This window comes from Ursus maritimus, unplaced genomic scaffold (genome assembly GCF_017311325.1).
Source record: "Ursus maritimus isolate PB19 unplaced genomic scaffold, ASM1731132v1 scaffold_18, whole genome shotgun sequence".
NCBI lineage: Eukaryota > Metazoa > Chordata > Mammalia > Carnivora > Ursidae > Ursus > Ursus maritimus.
In genome coordinates, this window is record NW_024424230.1 from 45961972 (window position 1) to 45980381 (window position 18410).

General features: G+C 41.7%; 1 protein-coding gene across 1 annotated transcript in view; it reads right to left on the minus strand.

The window, feature by feature from the left end:
* LAMA3 (laminin subunit alpha 3) overlaps window positions 1-18410 on the minus strand; it is a 254054-nt gene that overhangs the window by 183121 nt on the left and 52523 nt on the right. Inside the window, exons 3-8 of the mRNA XM_040632383.1 lie at window positions 13043-13160; window positions 12203-12321; window positions 10523-10693; window positions 7682-7773; window positions 3120-3235; window positions 119-237 (exon numbers count right to left, since the gene is read on the minus strand). Of these exons, the coding sequence (XP_040488317.1) occupies window positions 119-237; window positions 3120-3235; window positions 7682-7773; window positions 10523-10693; window positions 12203-12321; window positions 13043-13160 (735 nt within the window). The remainder of the gene's footprint in view (window positions 1-118; window positions 238-3119; window positions 3236-7681; window positions 7774-10522; window positions 10694-12202; window positions 12322-13042; window positions 13161-18410) is intronic.

Genomic DNA, 18410 nt, shown 5'->3' on the forward strand with positions numbered 1-18410 from the left:
GTTTACAGAAAATACTTTCAACTGCGTATCACTTTATTGACATCTTTCTGGGAGCATGGCTTAATGAATGCTCCTTTCCTACAGTGATGTATCCACTTTGACCTAAATAGTGACTCACCTGACAATTAATGCAGACCCCTCCACCTGCGTAGATGCCGTGGATATTCAAACTGGCCTGCTGCCTCTCAACATCTGGATCATAGTAACAGTCAAGGGCATGGCCATGGCAGTTGCATGCTGAAAAAGGCATTCTGAGTTAGTATTCCATCATTACTACGAGACACTTCGTAAATTCCCCTAGATAGTATTACCACTCATTGCACCACTTTATTATGTCTATTCCGGAACACCATATTCTCAGTGGAAAATTTTAGGGATTTTTACACAAAGACTCATCTATAACAATACGTGATTAACAGTTTTTTCATTTTATATTAAACGGGAGAGGTTTCTCTCTCTCTCTCTCTCTATATATATATATACACATACATTATTACAATATATTTATATGTATATATATAAATTTACAACATATATAATAAAATATCAACCTATATATATATAATTACAACAAATTAAGATAAACCAAAATGCCAATTAGGCTTCATGCACAATGGGAATATTAGTTCTACTGCTATTACTACTATTAACAAGAATAATTGAGTTCTTGGTACACTGTGAAAAGTGTTTTATGGGCATTATCTCATTTAATCTATGCAACAAGTCTCTAAGGTAGGTACTCTTATCCCCAGAGCCCAGATGGGGAGGCTGAGACTTCGAGAGGTTAAAGTATGTCTCCAGTAAGAGAAGAAGAATCCTGACCTGTATTTGACTCCAAAACCTATTCTCTCAGCCAATACTCTACATTTTCCATCTCAGCACTATTTATAGTAGCAATAAACTCGAAATAATCTTAGTGTCTAATTCTAGAGAAATGGTAAGCAAACAACAGCCTCTTTTGCTTGACTGTCAGTTCTGTGAAGGCAAGGGTAGCTTGTGTTTTGTTCACAATAGAGCCCAATCCCCAGCACACAGTGAATACTCAGCAAACACTTGCCCGATACACTTTATTCCACAGAATGACAACACTGTGGGCCATCAAAAAGGATGTCAAAGAGTTTTCAATAAAATGGGAAAATATCTAAAAGTATCAAGTGAAAAAGAGCAGATTATAAAATTGTATAATTGTGTAAGTAATTAGATAATCTAAACATATTAAATAATAATATTAAAGTACGCATGAAGAAAACACTAACATACCTAACAAAATATCAATAGTGGTTCTCTTCAGGGAGCAAAATTATTAGTGATTTTTTTAATAATGTCCTAGTTATCTACAAATAATGGTTAAAACTTCTAAAATTTGAAACCAAAATTTAAAGGCCATCTAGCATTTTCATCATTGCCAAGATGGAAAAGATCTAACATGCGTAAAATTCTTACTCTCTTTTAGAATATATATTCACTGCATTCCATGTAGATCAAAATTTCCAGGCCTTTCTAGTAATTTGTATGTTTTCATCGGGTTCCCAGATAAATCTATTAGGGAAGAAGAGTGAGTTAGAATTTCAAGTTGCCCTGTTTGTAACTGCCTGTGCACCTTATTTTCATTTCTACAGTGGCGCCATGATTTTAAAAAATGTAAGGCATTTATGTTAACTACATCAGTTATTTCTCAAGAAATCCATTCATTTTGAATTGCACTAATTCAAATGGAATTGAGAAGGAACCTAACGAATGGATCTTAATAGATGTGATTTCCATATGCTGTCTGGGGTTTTTGTGTGTAATTTGTTATCACTTTGACAAGCTTACAAAGCTTAAACACTTATGAAAGGAACATTTATGAAAGGAAATTTTTAAAACTTTCCTATGTGCTGGAGTTAAGCATGTCATTCACCGAAAGCTTCCAGTAACCTGGAAAACTAACCAAATTGCTAATGTTGGAGTTCATGTGTTAACACTCATTCAGTCAAAATAGGCTACACCAGGACTTGAAAGCACTGGAAGAAACAACTCCTGATTATTACCTTTCCCTCCTTCTGGTACCGTTCTCGAGGGTCAGGCGGGGCTGGGGAAGTCACTGGCAAGAACCCTACCTGTTAGCTTTGACTATAGAGTGTGAACGGCCAATAGGCTAACTAACACCCCTGGACCTAGAGATACACCCAGCCGTTCAGCTTGGACAACATCGACACCTTGCAACGGTACTAAAACCGCTCAAAGTGCCCTCAGAACTCCTCAGTAAAAAATCCTTCTGAGTGTTTGCTAGTCACAGAGATCATATCAGTCTTATCTCTTAGTTACAAAAACCATTTGGCCAAAAAGTATAAAGTACAGATTCTTTCTTACCCCACCTAGTTCGACAAACTTGAATCCAAATACCTTTTGGTCCTTTAAAAAAAGCAAATCCCTCTCCAGATGCTAAAAATATTCAGAAAAAAATAGGCCACAGTCTCCAAAGCCAATAACTAAGACTTACAAAAGTGTTTTCAGCAACTGGAATAAACATGGGGCTTCCGAAGATCAGTTTACAAGGGAATCTCCAGTTGGATGTCCTAGGGCTTATTTGTTAAAAATAACAGTTTTCTGACTTTATATTACACCATAATTAAAAGCAGCCTCTCATCTTTGTTCCTTCCTTCTCTGGTCCCCTCCACCCTGCATCCGCCCCAATCCTACTGCAGTATCCCCCTCCCCCAGTCAAGGTTCCCAGCCTCTGTTTAGACACCAATCTCAAAACCTTATGCCGACCTCGGTCCTCACAAAAGTTAGGATTCCAGTATCACATTCTAAGAAACGGTAAGGGCTTACAATTTAATAGTGGTTACATGATATTTTAGACGAGTAGAAACAGAGGCTAGCATTAAGTGAATGCTTAATACATATTAGCGATTATTACTGCTGTTATTTTTATTCTCCCGTTCATATCTGAATTTAGAATGGGGCACTTCTACCTCCAGGTTGTGAGTTTTTCGTAACAATAGACAGACCTGAGTCCCTAAGACGGACACGACCCCACCCGCTTCCTAAGCACATGGGAAACCTAGCATCAGAGAGAAATGAGGGGAAAGAGTGGGCGGGGCCTCGCTCCCTGGCGCCCCTCCCCCAGCGCTCACCTTCACACTCATTGCTCTGCTCCCACGTGGCGGGTCGCCAGCGCCTCTGGTTGTACCCCGCACAACAGCGATCGCACGTCTTCCCACAGGTGTGGTGCTGGCATTCACACCGAAACCTGGGCATGTGGCCAAGCACATCTCAGTTATTCAAAAGTTTTGATTAAGATCAGTTGTTCCTGTGTGAGAAACTGACAGTCATGGTGGTTACCCAAGGCACCATTCATGGAGTAATTATGAGAACAAAGCACTTTGCATATGTTATTAGTTCAAGGCTCCTTCTCCTCCTGCTTATTGTCTCTATTTTGTAGATGGTGACACTGAGATTGATTCCAAGATACTAAAACACTTGCCAAAGGTCAAGTGATGATAAGTGAAGAGCCAGACTTCAAAGCTAAGTCTGTCTTGACTCCAAAGTTCCAGCTTTCTTCTCTACCAGCTTCCATAACAGGAAACGAACACAGGAGCAAGCAAGTGCTGAGTTTACTGGGAGCTCTTGAGTATCACATCTTCACGAAGCTCTGGAGCAGTCCTGTGAGAAAGATCTGCTCAGGTCTCTTGCTCTGAGCCTGGGGTCCTGCACAGAGATTCACCAAACCCAAGAGCCAGTTCCCAACAAGATCTCAAAGGACCCTGCTCCAGGAGGCTGCCCCAGCTGCAACAAACAGCTCCTTGCGAAGCCAAAATCAGACGACTCAGCAAGGCGGGGGGCTAACTATCTAAAAATCTGCCTGCAAAGAATTATACATCTGCACTACAACCACCTCAGGTTAAAATGAAATTGATGCCACGGCATTGGATTAGAACTCCCAAGCTCTGAGCTCTCACTTATTTGTGCTTAAAAGAGGATTCAAAACAGTTGTCTAAGGCTATGCCTGTGGAGATCCTCTCAACTCTTCTAAGGGGGTGGTGGGGCGTGGCATGCATCCAGCTGCACTCCAAAGGGAAGGTATCAGCCCTCTGCCAGCTCAGCTGCTTGTTAAAGCAAATGGAGACAGATTTTACTAACAGCACAGAACAGCTGGAGTCCAAATGGACTTTTATCAGAGAGGTATTTTAGCTCACTGCCAATACAGCATATGCACAAGCTGAACTGACAGTATTATTTCAGGAATATTGCTTGGAGAACATACAGTCCAACTACTCTCATAGATTAAAATTGAGAGCAGAAAAAATAAAGATACTAGCCTGAATTCGATTGGTGTCACCCACAAATAATTGCTTTTTCTGCTTCTTTCTCAGCCTAGGCTGATGGTTGATCTAGAAAACTCAGCCTTGCATCTGCTGTAAGGATGTGACTGAAGATGTTGCTGACTAGAGAGTCCTCTTTGTAATGATCACGCCACACCACTCCCAGAGAAATTTCTTATCTGATCCTAGTGTCAACAGTCATGTTCCTAAACAACTGATCATTCTTTAGATTATGATCATAGTGAAAGAAGAAACTAGGCAGGTTTCCTTTTGGGTTGACTGCTAGGAAGCTCAGAATTACATTTGTGATCCATCCACATTTCCATGAACCAAGTCATCATGGTAGACATGCTTAATTCAGGCCCTCTTCTGCCTCTTCATGCATTCTACTTGCTTAGCAACTAAATGTTCTGATTGTCCAGTCTTTGCTCCCTCCATTAAGTCACTGCATTGCCTTAAATATGTTATAAGATCTTTTCCTTTGACCTTGGCCCAACAACTTCTTGCTAGACATGTCTCCAAAGACATGTTCTCCAAAGAGAAACAAAAGCAAAAATGAACTATTGGGACCTCATCAAAATAAAAAGATTTTGCACAGCAAAGGAAACAGTCAACAAAACTAAAAGGCAACCTACAGAATGGGAGAAGATAGTTGCAAATATCTTACCCAAAATCTATAAAGAACTTATCAAACTCAACACCCCACAAAAAATCCAGTCAAGAAATGGGCAGAAGACATGAACAGACATTTCTCCAAAGAAGACATACAAATGGCTAACAGACACATGAAAAAATGCTCAATATCACTCAGCATCGGGAAAATACAAATCAAAACCACCATGAGATACCCCCTCACACTGGTCAGAATGGCTGAAATTAACAAGTCAGGAAACAGTGGATGTTGGTGAGGATGCAGAGAAAGGGGAACCCTCCTACACTGTTGGTGGGAATGCAAACTGCTGTAGCCACTCAGAAAACAGTATGGAGTTCCTCAGAAAGTTAAAAATAGAGCTACCCTATGACCCAGCAATTGCACTACTCAGTATTTATCCAAAGGATACAAACATAGTGAGTCGAAGGGGCACCTGCACCCCAATGTTTACAGCAGCAATGTCCACAGTAGCCTAAATATGGAAAGAGCCCAGATGTCCATTGACAGATGATGGATAAAGAAGATGTGGCAGATATACACAGATGCACGTGTCTGCACAATGGAATACTACTCGGCCATCAAAAAGGAAATCTTGCCATTTGCAATGATGTGGCTGGAACTAGAGGGCATTATGCTAAGTGAAATAAGTCAGTCAGAGAAAGACAAATACCATATGATTTCACTCATGTGGAATTTAAGAAACAATACAGAGGATCATAGGGGAAAAGAAGAAAAAATAAAATAAGATGAAAATTGAAAGGGAGGCAAACCATAAAAAACGCTGACCTCTAGGAAACAAACTGAGGCTTGCTGGAGAAGAGAGGGGTAGGGAGAAGGGATAACTGGGTGACAGGCATTAAGGAGGGCACTTGATGTAATGAGCACTGGGTGTTATACACAACTGATGAATCACTAAATTCTACCTCTGAAACTAATTTTTAAAAATTTAAGATTTTTTTCCTATTCATGGGTATGGATTTCCTCAGCATTTGCATGAATAAGCCTGCTGGGCAGAAGCAAACCAGCAAGCAGTGGGAGGCAAGGCTGTTGTGTTGGTGTAAACCGAGGCAAGGGGAAACAGTTTCTCTACTCACCTTGGTTTCTCACTCTGTGCCGCCCAGTAAAGAACCCTTCCAGGTCTGCCAAGGTCAACAGGGCTTGGTAGCCCTTCCAGGAAGGAAGTTCAGACCCTCTCCAATGACTTCAGCTCCTCTCCTGCATGGTGCCATTTTGTCTCAGGCTAAGGAACATTAGACCAACCTCTTTTCTCCCCTCTCTCTCCAGCTCAGGAATTCTCTGATCTGAGTTCTAATGTCTTAGGGCTCTACCCTCCAGGAGGCAATGGATTCATCATCAATGAACACGTGCTTGCCAAGTAAAGGCTGGTCAGTTGATGGATTCATGTTGCTGTCTCAGCACCGCCTGATCTCGGAAGGAGGGCTGGCAACACTAGGGATTGCTGCTGGTCAGGGACAGGGCTCCACACCACAGAAGCTGGAGGCTGGCACCTGTGCCTGAGCATGAAGCCTAATAAGGTACAAACCTCAACTGATTAAAAGCAAAACACCTCTGGTAAATGCTGCTCGTGGGGAATTGCAGACTCTAAACAAAACATGGAGAGAAAACTGCTACTCCGTCTAGCAGCCCGTCGTTTCCAGCCACAACAGCATCCCTCTTGTGTTGATAACGTGAGTGTATACAGTTGCTGAACACTTACTAGTTAGTATCCATGCATCTTATTGTATGTAAAATAGACCTCAATAAAAACAAAAATGGGTGCACCTGTGTTCATAGCAGCATCCTCACTATAACCAAAAGGTGGCAGTAACCTAAATATCCATCAACAGATGAATGAGCAAAATATGGTATACACATACTAATTATTATTCAGCCTTTAAAAAGGAGATTCTGACACATGCTACAACATAGATGAACCCTGAGAACATGACGTTAAGTGAAAGAAACCAGTTGCAAAAAGACAAATACTGTGTGATTCCACTTATCTGAAATACCTAGAGTTTATCTGAAATACCTAGAGTTTATCTGAAATACCTAGAGTTTATCTGAAATACCTAGAGTAGTCAAATCGATACACAGAAAAGGGGATGGTGGTTGCCAGGGGCTGGGGAAGGAAGGAGTGGGGGAGCTGTTGTTTAATAGGTACAGAGTTGCAATTCTGCAAGATGAATTGGCTTCTGGAGATTGTTTGCACAACGATGAGAATGTACTTAACCCTACTGAATTTAAACCACTACCACTTAAAAATGCTTAAGATAGTAAACTTTATATCATGTGTATTTTATCACAATGAAATAAAAGAAAAAAATATTTGAAAATGTATACCCGCTGATCTCATTACACCAGGGATGACAAACAAGGTTTTTTTTTTTTTTTTTTCTCTTGCTAACTCTAATCAATTATTCATGGATGCCTGGGGCATCGTCTGGGGATGGGGGGGACCCCCAGAGGATTCAGTGGCTGCATCCTAGATCATCCCCAGGGCACTGTGATTGACTAGCCATGTCTGCTACGGGCTGGTTGGGGCTTGTGGAAGCAAGTGCAGGGCCAGAGGAGGGGAGAAATAGACACACCATTTATTTGTTGACAATGAAACATTCCTATTGAGGGCAAGAATTTAGAAATATTTAAGGGGATGCAAACGTCTACCGACACAATGAGACTCATTCACAGCAAGGCTAAAAAATGTGTACAGTGTACTTACGATTTTTCAGGATTGTTTGCATTGCACTCTTGGGCATGGCCATTGCAAACACACCGCCCACCAATGCTGATATCCTTTATGCTGTAATAATACTATATAACAGAAGACACAGTGTCAGTTTTACTGAAGAGCAACAAACTGTTTTACTAGTCTGTAACTCACACCTGTATTGGCCCTCTTCCCTTTCACCCTGTAATCTTGAGCCTACCTTAATACAAAAGGGAGCAGAATTTGGATGTAACTTCTCTTACAAAATAAATGCATTCCTCAATCAAATGTAACAGGATACTGCCAAATTTGTGCATGTTTTAAAAGTCAAAGACTTAAATGCATGGAAGGAAATTGCCAAGGGGAACAGGCATGCCCTAGAGCCTTTTGGAAAAGGATTGAGTCTCAGATTACTTTTTTTAATGTGAATCTGGGTTTCATAGATCGAACATATTTATTTACTAAAAATAAATTTTTATATCAAATTTTGCACCTACTTCGTGCAGGCTCCAGGAAGGGAGAAAATATTTACAAGGACGGAGCAGAGATAGTACTAGATGGGCAGGGCCCACCCGCAGTTGTAGAAGCCTTTTTAGCTCAAGGTTAATAAGGCCAACGGCAGAGCTCACGCTCCGAAGGGCCAGACAGAGCGAGCTCCGGACTCAGCTGAGGAGCAGCCCCTAAGCCAGCCACAGATACGGGAAACCACGGCATCCGCCAGGCCCCTGTCCAGTCCGCGGGAGACCTCCCCGCTAGCAACAACAGGTGCCAGTGTCCACCCGCTCCCTTACTTCTCAGACTCGGCAGGAGAGGCACAGAACCCAGAGAGAAATCTGGGGGCTGTCGAAGGATCTTTCTCATGAGGTCATGCTGCCAGTCAGAAGACCTGTCAGCGAGGAAGTCTTTGAACTCACAAGGACAGGAAGGTATCTGCATCTTTTTGTTGTTGCCACCGCAATCAGTCCCCTTAAAGCACTCCAGTCACTCAACGTAAGGGTTCTGTTCTGATTTCCACACTAAAAACTGTTAGTCCAAGTGTCCTGGCAACTTCTTACTTAGTCTGAAGACATTAACAATCCCTCTTGTTAAAGATTTTATTTATTTATTTATTTATTCATTCATTCATTCATTCATTCATTCAATTTATTTGAAAGAGAAAGAAAGTGAACCTGAGATGGGGCGGGGTGGGGGGTGGGCAGAGGGAGAGGGAGGAGCAGACTTCCTGCTGAGCAGGAAGTGATGCAGGGTTCGGTTCCAGGACCCTGGGATCATGACCTGAGCCGAAGGCAGATGCTTAACCAACTGAGCCACCCAGGCACCCAACAACCACTCTTCTTAATATGGATAAATTCAGTATTTGAGGACTTTCTATGACAAGTTAACAGTAGAAGCTCTCATGCTGATCACCACAGAAGTTTCTCTCTGTGCATGTGTTAAGGGCAGGAGCAGCAGCAAGAGAGAGAAGCACTCAGCCTTCACCCAGAGCCCACACGAGGGTGTGACAGGACAGCTGGTATGCTGTTCCCTCACTTAAAGAAGCAACCTAGATTGGGATGAGGGGTCTCCCAATTATATGTGAGATGAACCCCATAAAAACTTACTTCATAGAGAAGAGTACGTTCACCTAAGTGAAAAATATACATACATAAAAGGACAAATCTTATAACCCCACCCCCCAAAAAAAACATGAAAGGAAAAAAAGGTGGGGAGGTACATTTGTGGCAAGGCTCCAAAATACCCGGGGAATGGAAACCCAGCCTGGCTACAGTTTACCAGAAAGCCCAGCTCTCCCCTATACATTTCATTCTGGGATCCAAGGTAGTCACCACCTACAGCAGCTCAGAGAGAGCTAAGGGGACAGAAAGTGCAGAAGACAAGCCACCTACATCCAAGATGACTGGCCTTTCTGGAAAATGCTCAAAACTGCAGCAAAACCTACTTTTCTCCTTGCCTTCCTCTTCCAGCTCTCTGATATCACCTACAGAAGAGGCCAAACTCTATCATGTACACTGGGCATCTTCCCTTCACTCTTCTAGGTCCACTCTCCAGGACCCTCTTTCTCTTTCTGCCCTTTGCTCAGGGGCTGAACTTTATGGGTTCCAACAAGGATTCTCTTGCCCACTGGCTTCCCACTGGGTTTGGCCAATGCAAGACACAAGCAGAAGATCAGAGGGTAGGAGAAGAGTGAGTTCAAGATATTTATTCTGCTGGCTCCCCCTCTGCTCGGGGTACTGTCCTGACACTGAGAGTGATAGATGTGCACCCAGTGCAGTAAGCGGCACTGGTGCTCATCAGTACCCATGTCTCCTCCACTGCGGTGACATTACATTACCCAGGGACTGCACATACCTGGGACTACACCACCAATTCCTGCCAATGGAGGTGACTTGTGTGGTCAGGAGCAGGCGGGTCTTCTCTAGGCTCTCACTCTTTCCTCATCTACTGACCATGTACAGGGCATCTAGAGGAGGACTCTGAGGTCCCACAAGATGGCTGCACCTTGATACAGAAAGAGCCTGGTCCCCTGAATGACCGCATGGAGCTGATCCCACCTGCCGACCCACACTGGACTGTGACGTGAGCAAGAAAGTAACCTCTATTTTGTTAAGCCTCTGAGACTTGAGGATTATTTGTTATCATGGCAGATGAACACATCTTTGCCTTTCATCCTCCTTGAATATCATGATTTTTCTTCAGTAACCAAACTTCAAAATTATATCCAGTATTTCATACAAGAACAATTCCTATGCCTACGCCATTACTGGCCATAAAGATTACTTGAAAGGCAATGACTTTGGTAAGCAAAAATAAGGAACAAAAGCTGCTCTGTAGGCACATAGAAACACTACTCACCCGCCGAGTGACGGTTGGATCTCTCTGTGCTTTGGAGATGAGGTGTCCAAGGAGGGTATTAGTTCGGAGAAAACACAGGCGGATGTTTGTAGCCTTGGTAAACTCCCTCAGGGTGTGAGAGAAAGTAAAATTTTTTGCACCTGGTCGACCATTTATCAAGGACACCACAACCTAAAATAACCACACAACACATACAGAGGGGGTAAAAAGTCCCTTCATGAAAATATAGCCACAAGTAACTAAAAATAACTCACATGCCCCAAAGTACTTGGTTTCTTTGAGCCATTAGATGTTTATAGGTGGTCTTGGATCTTATTTATGTCTAAAAATATCATTGCTAGTTCTGAATTCCCTTCTCGTTCCTAGTACCAAATTCTGGCAATCTGTCCATAAGACCTGGGCTCTCCAAAAATGTTATCATTTCATTTTCAAACCCTTTGTTCTATCAGTGTAGTTACGGTGTTGTAATACTATGAAATGTTGAAAATACAATGTTAAAATCTATAAATATAAGAAAACAACCTTTGGTTACATCAAAGAAACAAAGCTATAGTTATCTAAAAACCGAAATGAGGTTGAAGAAAAGAAGTCTCTGGATATAGAATCGACTGTGGAGAGGACCAAAAAAGATCGATACAAAACCCAGGCTTTGTTTTAAAGCTTTAAGTGATGGGGGTGCCTGGGTGGCACAGCGGTTAAGCATCAGCCTTCGGCTCAGGTCGTGATCCCGGTGTTCTGGGATCGAGCCCCACATCAGGCTCCTCCGCTGGGAGCCTGCTTCTTCCTCCCCCACTCCCCCTGCTTGTGTTCCCTCTCTCGCTGGCTGTCTGTCTCTGTCAAATAAATAAATAAAAATCTTAAAAAAATAAATAAAAAAAAAAATAAAGCTTTAAGTGATGAAGTCCGAGTGCCAACAATTAGAGACACTCATCAATCGCTGGAAGGTACTGGATAGAGCTGCTCGAGAAAGTTCTCTCCAGCTAAAACAGGGAGACACACCCTTAAAGAAGTTCATTGGAAATTCACTTCATGCTCATGATGGCCTCACAATTTCCATGGAATTCTTCTCCGATTTTCCCCATTCTGTTTTCCCATGTCCCATAACAATAGCCTAGCTGCCTTTACCACGACCAAATGCAACCCCAAAGGGACAGTAATTCTTTTCTCCCTTACAGATGATGCCCACCCAGCCCAGAGGGACCAGGGATTTGTGCTATCACCTACCCCTCATCTCCTCACTCTTATGGGGGACACGTATTTGTGAAGAAGTGGGAGGGATCTTCACCTCAATCACCAGAACCCACTTTCTAAACATTCCACCAGAAAAGACAGTTCAAGAGCCGTGGAGCCTGAATCCGGAATCCTAGCTTCCAGAAAAGAAGTTGAGACCTCAAATAGAATTTCTGATGTCAATTATGCCTCAATTTTTAAAAAATAAAATAAAATAATTAATCAGTTAATTAATTAATTTTTTTAACTAATTAAAAATTTAAAAGAATTTCCAACCCAACTCATTCTGGGAGTCTTTGATGTGATTCCTTTACTAGTTAGTTCCAAGTTCTGGTTTCTCTCGCGATCTATCTTAGATCTTAAAAGTGCAAGTTTCACAATTATGCAAAATTTTATGTCCTCATGTTGATTTCTGAGTCTCATTTCTCCCTTCCTCCCATACCAACTTACCTCACCATTTTCCAAAGGTACAATCCGGGAATATTCAGTAGTACAAAGTACATCGTCATCTTGGGTGATAGCCATATTTGCCTCCTGCCCAAACTGTTCCAAACAATCTACTTTAGAGTCTAGGAAGAAAACATTTTAATACTATAAAGTAAAACATTATCATCTTGTCATAAATCTTTTAAGGAATCTTATGTTTCCTAAGAAAATACGTCAGAAGGAAAGAACAGAGAAGCATTTAAGATTTTTAGACAAAAGCTTAGAATGAAGTTTTAATTCATGAAAGAAAATACCAAGCCATTTTAGGCCACTTACTTTCAATAGCAATGTTTGGAGATGTGGGTCTGACTCCTCACCCCTCACTAGGCAAGTTTACCCTCTAAGGAGCATTCGTGGAAAGCCCAGGGCCTTTGAAAGGAAAATTCCCATTGCCTCAGGTCATCACACGGTTCAGAGACACTGACATTCTTCATTAGTTGAAGATGACAGGGTCAAGGTAAATAATGTAAAATGCAGGGTCCGTGAAGCTGGAACTTAGTCCCTAATTCTACACGAAAGGTAAAGGACTGGAGCTATGGCCCCGTTGTGAGTACACCGCTTCTTCCTAAATAGCAGCAAAACCCGTTATCATGAAAGGCATTTCAACCTCAGTTCCGCATGTGTATCCTTGGAATTAACGCACACACGCTTGAGAAATAGGGATGTTCCGAGAACAACCGATAGGGTAAAAATTGGCCAGTCCTTAATTAGCCAAACTGAGAGACTCATTTTCCAGTTAAATCCAGTGTTGATCTGTTGCAAATAATTAAAGCCCTGCGTAACATGGTAAGCAAGATTACTTACGAGCAAAATATTGCCACGGTGAGTAGGTGCTTCCAAAGTCTACAGATCTTTCCAAGACCCAAAGGTCAGGGCGAGGGGAATTTGCAAATTTGATGATAAGATAGGCCACATGGAAAAGCTGGTAAGGCAAAGGAGATACAGTTATTAAAGTCACCTTGTCTATCCGCAATCTTGACCAGCTTTATATGATGCTGCTCTGAAGGCAACAAGCATCTAGCCACCCCCTCCCCCAAGATCCAGATTCTATTTCTAACTGCCTATTGGACAACTCTATCTGGGTGCAGACTTTCAAGCTTACCATGTTCAAAACCAAATAATCACTTTTCTTTCTCCTTCAGATCTATTCATTAATCTTTGTCACACCTTAATCATTTACCCTTGATTTTTAACCAACCTACAGAACAGCTTGAAGTCTGAACCTTTGAGAAATCTGATTTCAAGCAATAACCATCAAGTGCTAAGCCTTCCCAGGACCAAGAGCCAAGCGAGTTTCCTGGGAGTGTCATGGCCTTTGATTGGTTCCAGGTCTTAGAGAGCTCACAGCTGCAGAACTGAGGGCAGAGCAGCTGTTTGGTAGAGTGATAGCACTTCCTTCCCCGGCACCATCTCCACTGTCTCCTTTTATCCTGATTATTCTCCCTTTTTTAAAATTTTCTTGTCCATCCCCATCACTCTTTTGCCCATGACCAGGACAGTGCAGAAGTATGGAAGAGACAAGGGGAGACTTTGGTCCTTTCTTCGCCCTCCCATTCATGAGTCCCAGCATGTCTCCACAGTGGACCCCAGGAGCCCTTGCAGGTCTACTCCTACCCCTTCCCCCCAAACTTATCTGGCTTGGGTTTTGAACCCTGAGAGTCTATATATTTCCCAAAGGTCCTGGTGTGACAACAAATACAGGTGTTAAATATGTTAATGTGTTAATGAGTGAGGATTATCTCTACCCCCCACATGCTCTCCACCTCCCACATTCCCTGACCCCAGGTAACAGATCCAATAGTGACTTTCAGAAGAGGACTCCCCCAAGCTATTAACTAGCCCAGGAGAGCCATTTGAACGATGAGCATCTAGTTAGAGAGAGGGGCAGGACTCAGAATCTGTGAGATCCTTTCATTTCTTGGGGAAAAAATAAGGGAGATTCCTCTTCATATTTTTTACATACCATAATATGGTAAGAGTCATATATTTAAAAAAAAAAAAAATCTGAGAACTAGTAGTTACTTGTAAATGTTCCAAACCTGGTACTAGAAGCCAAAATCTCTGGGACAATGATTCTCAAATTTTAGTCTCAGGACCCCTTCACACTTTCAATAGTTACTGAGAACCTCTAAAAGCTTTTGTTTATGTGGATTATATCTGTTAGTATGTACCCATATTAAATATAAAGGCTGAGAAATTTAAAAAATATATATCATTAATTCACTTAAAATAATAATAAACCCACTACAAGTTAACATAAACACCATATTTTTGTGAAAAAATACTTTATTTTCCAAAACTTAAAAATTGTACAGAGAATAGTGACTTGACTTCACATTTTTAAAGTTTCTTTAAATGTGTGCATTGGTAGAAGACAGATGGATTCTTCTATCTGCTTCTGCTTATAATTTGTGACATATAGTTTTGGTTGACATATTTAAAGAAAATCTGGCATCACGTAGATCTATTTGGGGAAAAGGAGGATCTCAAAGCTTGCAGGCCTCCTGAAAGGTCTTGGGGACCTCAATGGGTTCTCAACCACACTTTGAGAACCAGTGCTCTTGGTCACAGAGGTTACTCTTTGCTCTAAGAAGCCCCTTGGCTTATTCTCTGCAGAAGGAAGAATGGTCACACCAATTACTGAAAACTCTAAGTTCAGCCAGTTCTATCCCAGTCAAACATTTGCTCTTTAATCTTGAAAAAAAACTGCGTCCCTGGGCTCAGATTAATGTTCCCAGACTGTTTACCAATCCTTGGAAAAAATGATCCAACCTCATGGAGAAAACTAATTGTAAGGTAGTCTGAAAACCACAAGGCAATACCTACAGGCAAGAGAAATAATTTCCAAAAGACACACTCCGTTATCACATAGTGAAGGAATTCATAGGAAATCCCAGAACTCCAAGTCTGGAAAAATCAGAACAAAGGTATTTCCCTGAAAACTGTTTGCATATCTGTCTCAGACCACATCAAAGTAAGACCATCTTTAGATATGAGTAAGACAGAATATAAAGGAAATATTTTTGGATACAGGAATCAAAGCAGTCTTAACCTCTTTCATCAAAATTCTACAACCATAACACACACACACATACCCCAAAAACCCTATTTACTTGATAGTTTGTGATCTAATGGTTACTATGTTCTAGGTTCTGTTAGACACCTCATGAACATTCTCTCTCAAGAGGTTAAGTAACACGTCCGAGTATTCTAGGCATAAAATCCTGAGCCTATGTGTATTCTACTCACAGATCATTAGCTAGGCCACAGAACCTAAGAGATACTTAATATTTGACCTGTTTTATCCTAGGGGAAATAAATTGTCAGAAAACTTCCAAACACCGTTACTTCTAAATATACTCAGATTGCATTACAGGGAGCCTGGAGAGGGGGAGCTATGTTATAGCACATCTTGAGGAGTATTGAGCTCAGAAGGGATACTCTTTTTGTTTCACTTCATCCTGTTCCAAGGTAATATGTGATTCCTTTGAGGCACAGCAGTTAAAAATCCCAAATCTAGGAGCAGGGGCAGACATAGGTCATCGTGCTCCCCTTCCAACCACCTATGAAAGCCCGCCACCCGGCCTAATTTAATAAGTCTACTGATTCCACCAACTCATCTTCCAATGCCCACGGGATGGGACATTCCACTTCAAAATGCTTCCCTCCTTTTCCTCTTGGGACCTTGTTTCTGATGTTCCTCAACACACATCTTAGCGCCCCGACTATTGCTAGGGTGCACTTCCTTTCTTCTGACTCCGGACCCTACAGTTTCTCCATCGTCACCACTGCTGTGTAACTTGCAGTCGATTCTTGCCAAGTACTCCAGCTGAGACCTGCAGATTCAAAATGTCACTGCAAGGCAGAGTGGTCCTCAAAGTGGATTTGCAGCTCAGCTCGTGCCAGTCAAACCGACAGGTATGAATTTATTCTTTTCCACTTGATCATTTAAAATAATGTGCCTCTTAAACAGCTCCTTCCATTAAACTCCCATTATCAGTTACTTATGTTTGCTCTTGGATCACTCAAAATTCTTCAGAGCACTCAGGAATGACGCATGAGATTCACCAATCTAAACGAGGGCCCTCCAGGAGGCTAGAAAGCGCCAGACCATGGAATCACTAGCAGCAGAAAAGCAAAGGCAGAGTTGTGCATTTTCAGAGAAATAACATTTGGGAGTCAAAGATAAGGAGGAAGAAATGCCCAGGAAGGGCTAAGTTGTCATCTTCTCTCCACATGCTTTTAGACTGTGCTGAAGATGACTTGAACTTTGTCCATGATCATTCAGGTAGTTATACAAAGTAATCTTTTAAATAATGTTTTAAGAAGCAGATAATAATTATAATAGGTGGAGTGTGAGGTACTTTGACTTCAAAAGCCTTCAAGGTGAGCAGATGAGATGGCATCATCTAACCCTTGAGCCTCTGCCAATGCTCACCACTCTGAACCCTCTGAAATTCCAGCCCATCACTTCAGGGCATAGTACACGTTCGGTAAATGTCATGGATGGATGGATGCATGGATGGATGCATGGATGGATGGATGGATGGATGGATGGATGGATGGATGCATGCATGCATGCATGCATGCATGGATGCATGGATGGATGCATGGATGGATGCATGGATGCATGGATAGATGGATGGATGCATGGATGGATGCATGCATGGATGGATGCATGGATGGATGGATGCATGGATGCATGGATGGATGGATGGATGCATGGATGGATGCATGGATGGATGGATGGATGGATGGATGCATGCATGGATGGATGGATGGATGGATGAATATTAAAGTTGTGTTGCTGCCTCCCAGTTCAGGGGCAGAGGTGAATGCCCAAGTGGTCCTGTCTGGTGCCCAGGCTTAGTGGGGGACTTCTAAGGCTGTAGGAGAACCAACCCCCGGTAGTGAATCCTTGCCCTGCCACCCACTGGGCATGTGACTCTAAGCATCTCACTGAACCACTCTCAGATTGTATTTCCTTGCCCATAAAATAATAACATAAAAGAAGCATAAAAATATTTGTTACGTAAATAAGGAGCAATAGCATCCACATCATACAAAGTTTATATTCTCCTTCTAAACGAGCACCTGGCATGTTCTGTGGCACCTACTCATTTCCATCTGTCGTTCCCGTATTTGTATCTTCATCATTCCTGCATCCTCAGAGTAGGTGCTAAATAAATGTTGTTGGATGGAGATGAAATTAATACATGGGGCACGTGAAATTGCAAAACGTTATGCAAATGTATTTAAAGTCACATCCGGAAGGAGCTTCTCACTCAACTAAATAATACACCCTCCACCAAAAAAGTCTTAAGTTTATGATGTGAGATTAGTCTGCTATTAGCTTTATACTTTGATAAGCATATTGTTCCCCAAAGTGGCATTTCCTTATTTAGTTTTTCTGATGTTTTATTTTGCATGATTTTCAAACCTCCAGGAAAGCTCAAACAGCAGTACACTGAATATCATTAAATTCACCAAATGTTAACATACTGTCTCTGCATGCACACGCGCGCGCGCACACACAAACACACACACACACACCTTTTTTTGTGTTTTTGAAAGTGAGTTTCATACTGTATGGTGACTAACATAACATAATAAAAAATAAATAAACAAGTAATAAATAAATAAATAAGAAAGTAAGTTTCAGACATCACTATGCTTCAACGCTAAATATTTCAGCAGGTACAACCCAAGAGCATGGGCTTTTCTACAGAAACTCAACATTTTGAAGACTAAGGAATTTTATCATTTGTACAAAAATCTTATCGAACACACTGTGCATATTCAAATTTCCTTGATTCTCCTAATAACTCCCTTTGGGTTCCAATCCAGGATTACATGAAGCATTTATTTGTCAAGTCTTTTGTCTCATAACCTAGATCAGTCCCCCCATGGATTTTGGCTTTCCTGATATTGACATTTAGAAGAGTCCAAGTCCTTTCTATCACAGAATGTTCCACAATCTGAATTTGTCTGATAATTTTCTCATGATCCGATTCAGAATAAGCATTTCGGCAAGATTACTTCCTGTGTGACCCCTTCGTCCCATGGCATCATGCCGGGGGGCACGAGATGCCAGGCGGTCTTATTATCAGTGATGCCATGTTTGATCCTATGCCTAAAAAGTGGTCCACCAGATTTTCCCATTATTAAGCTA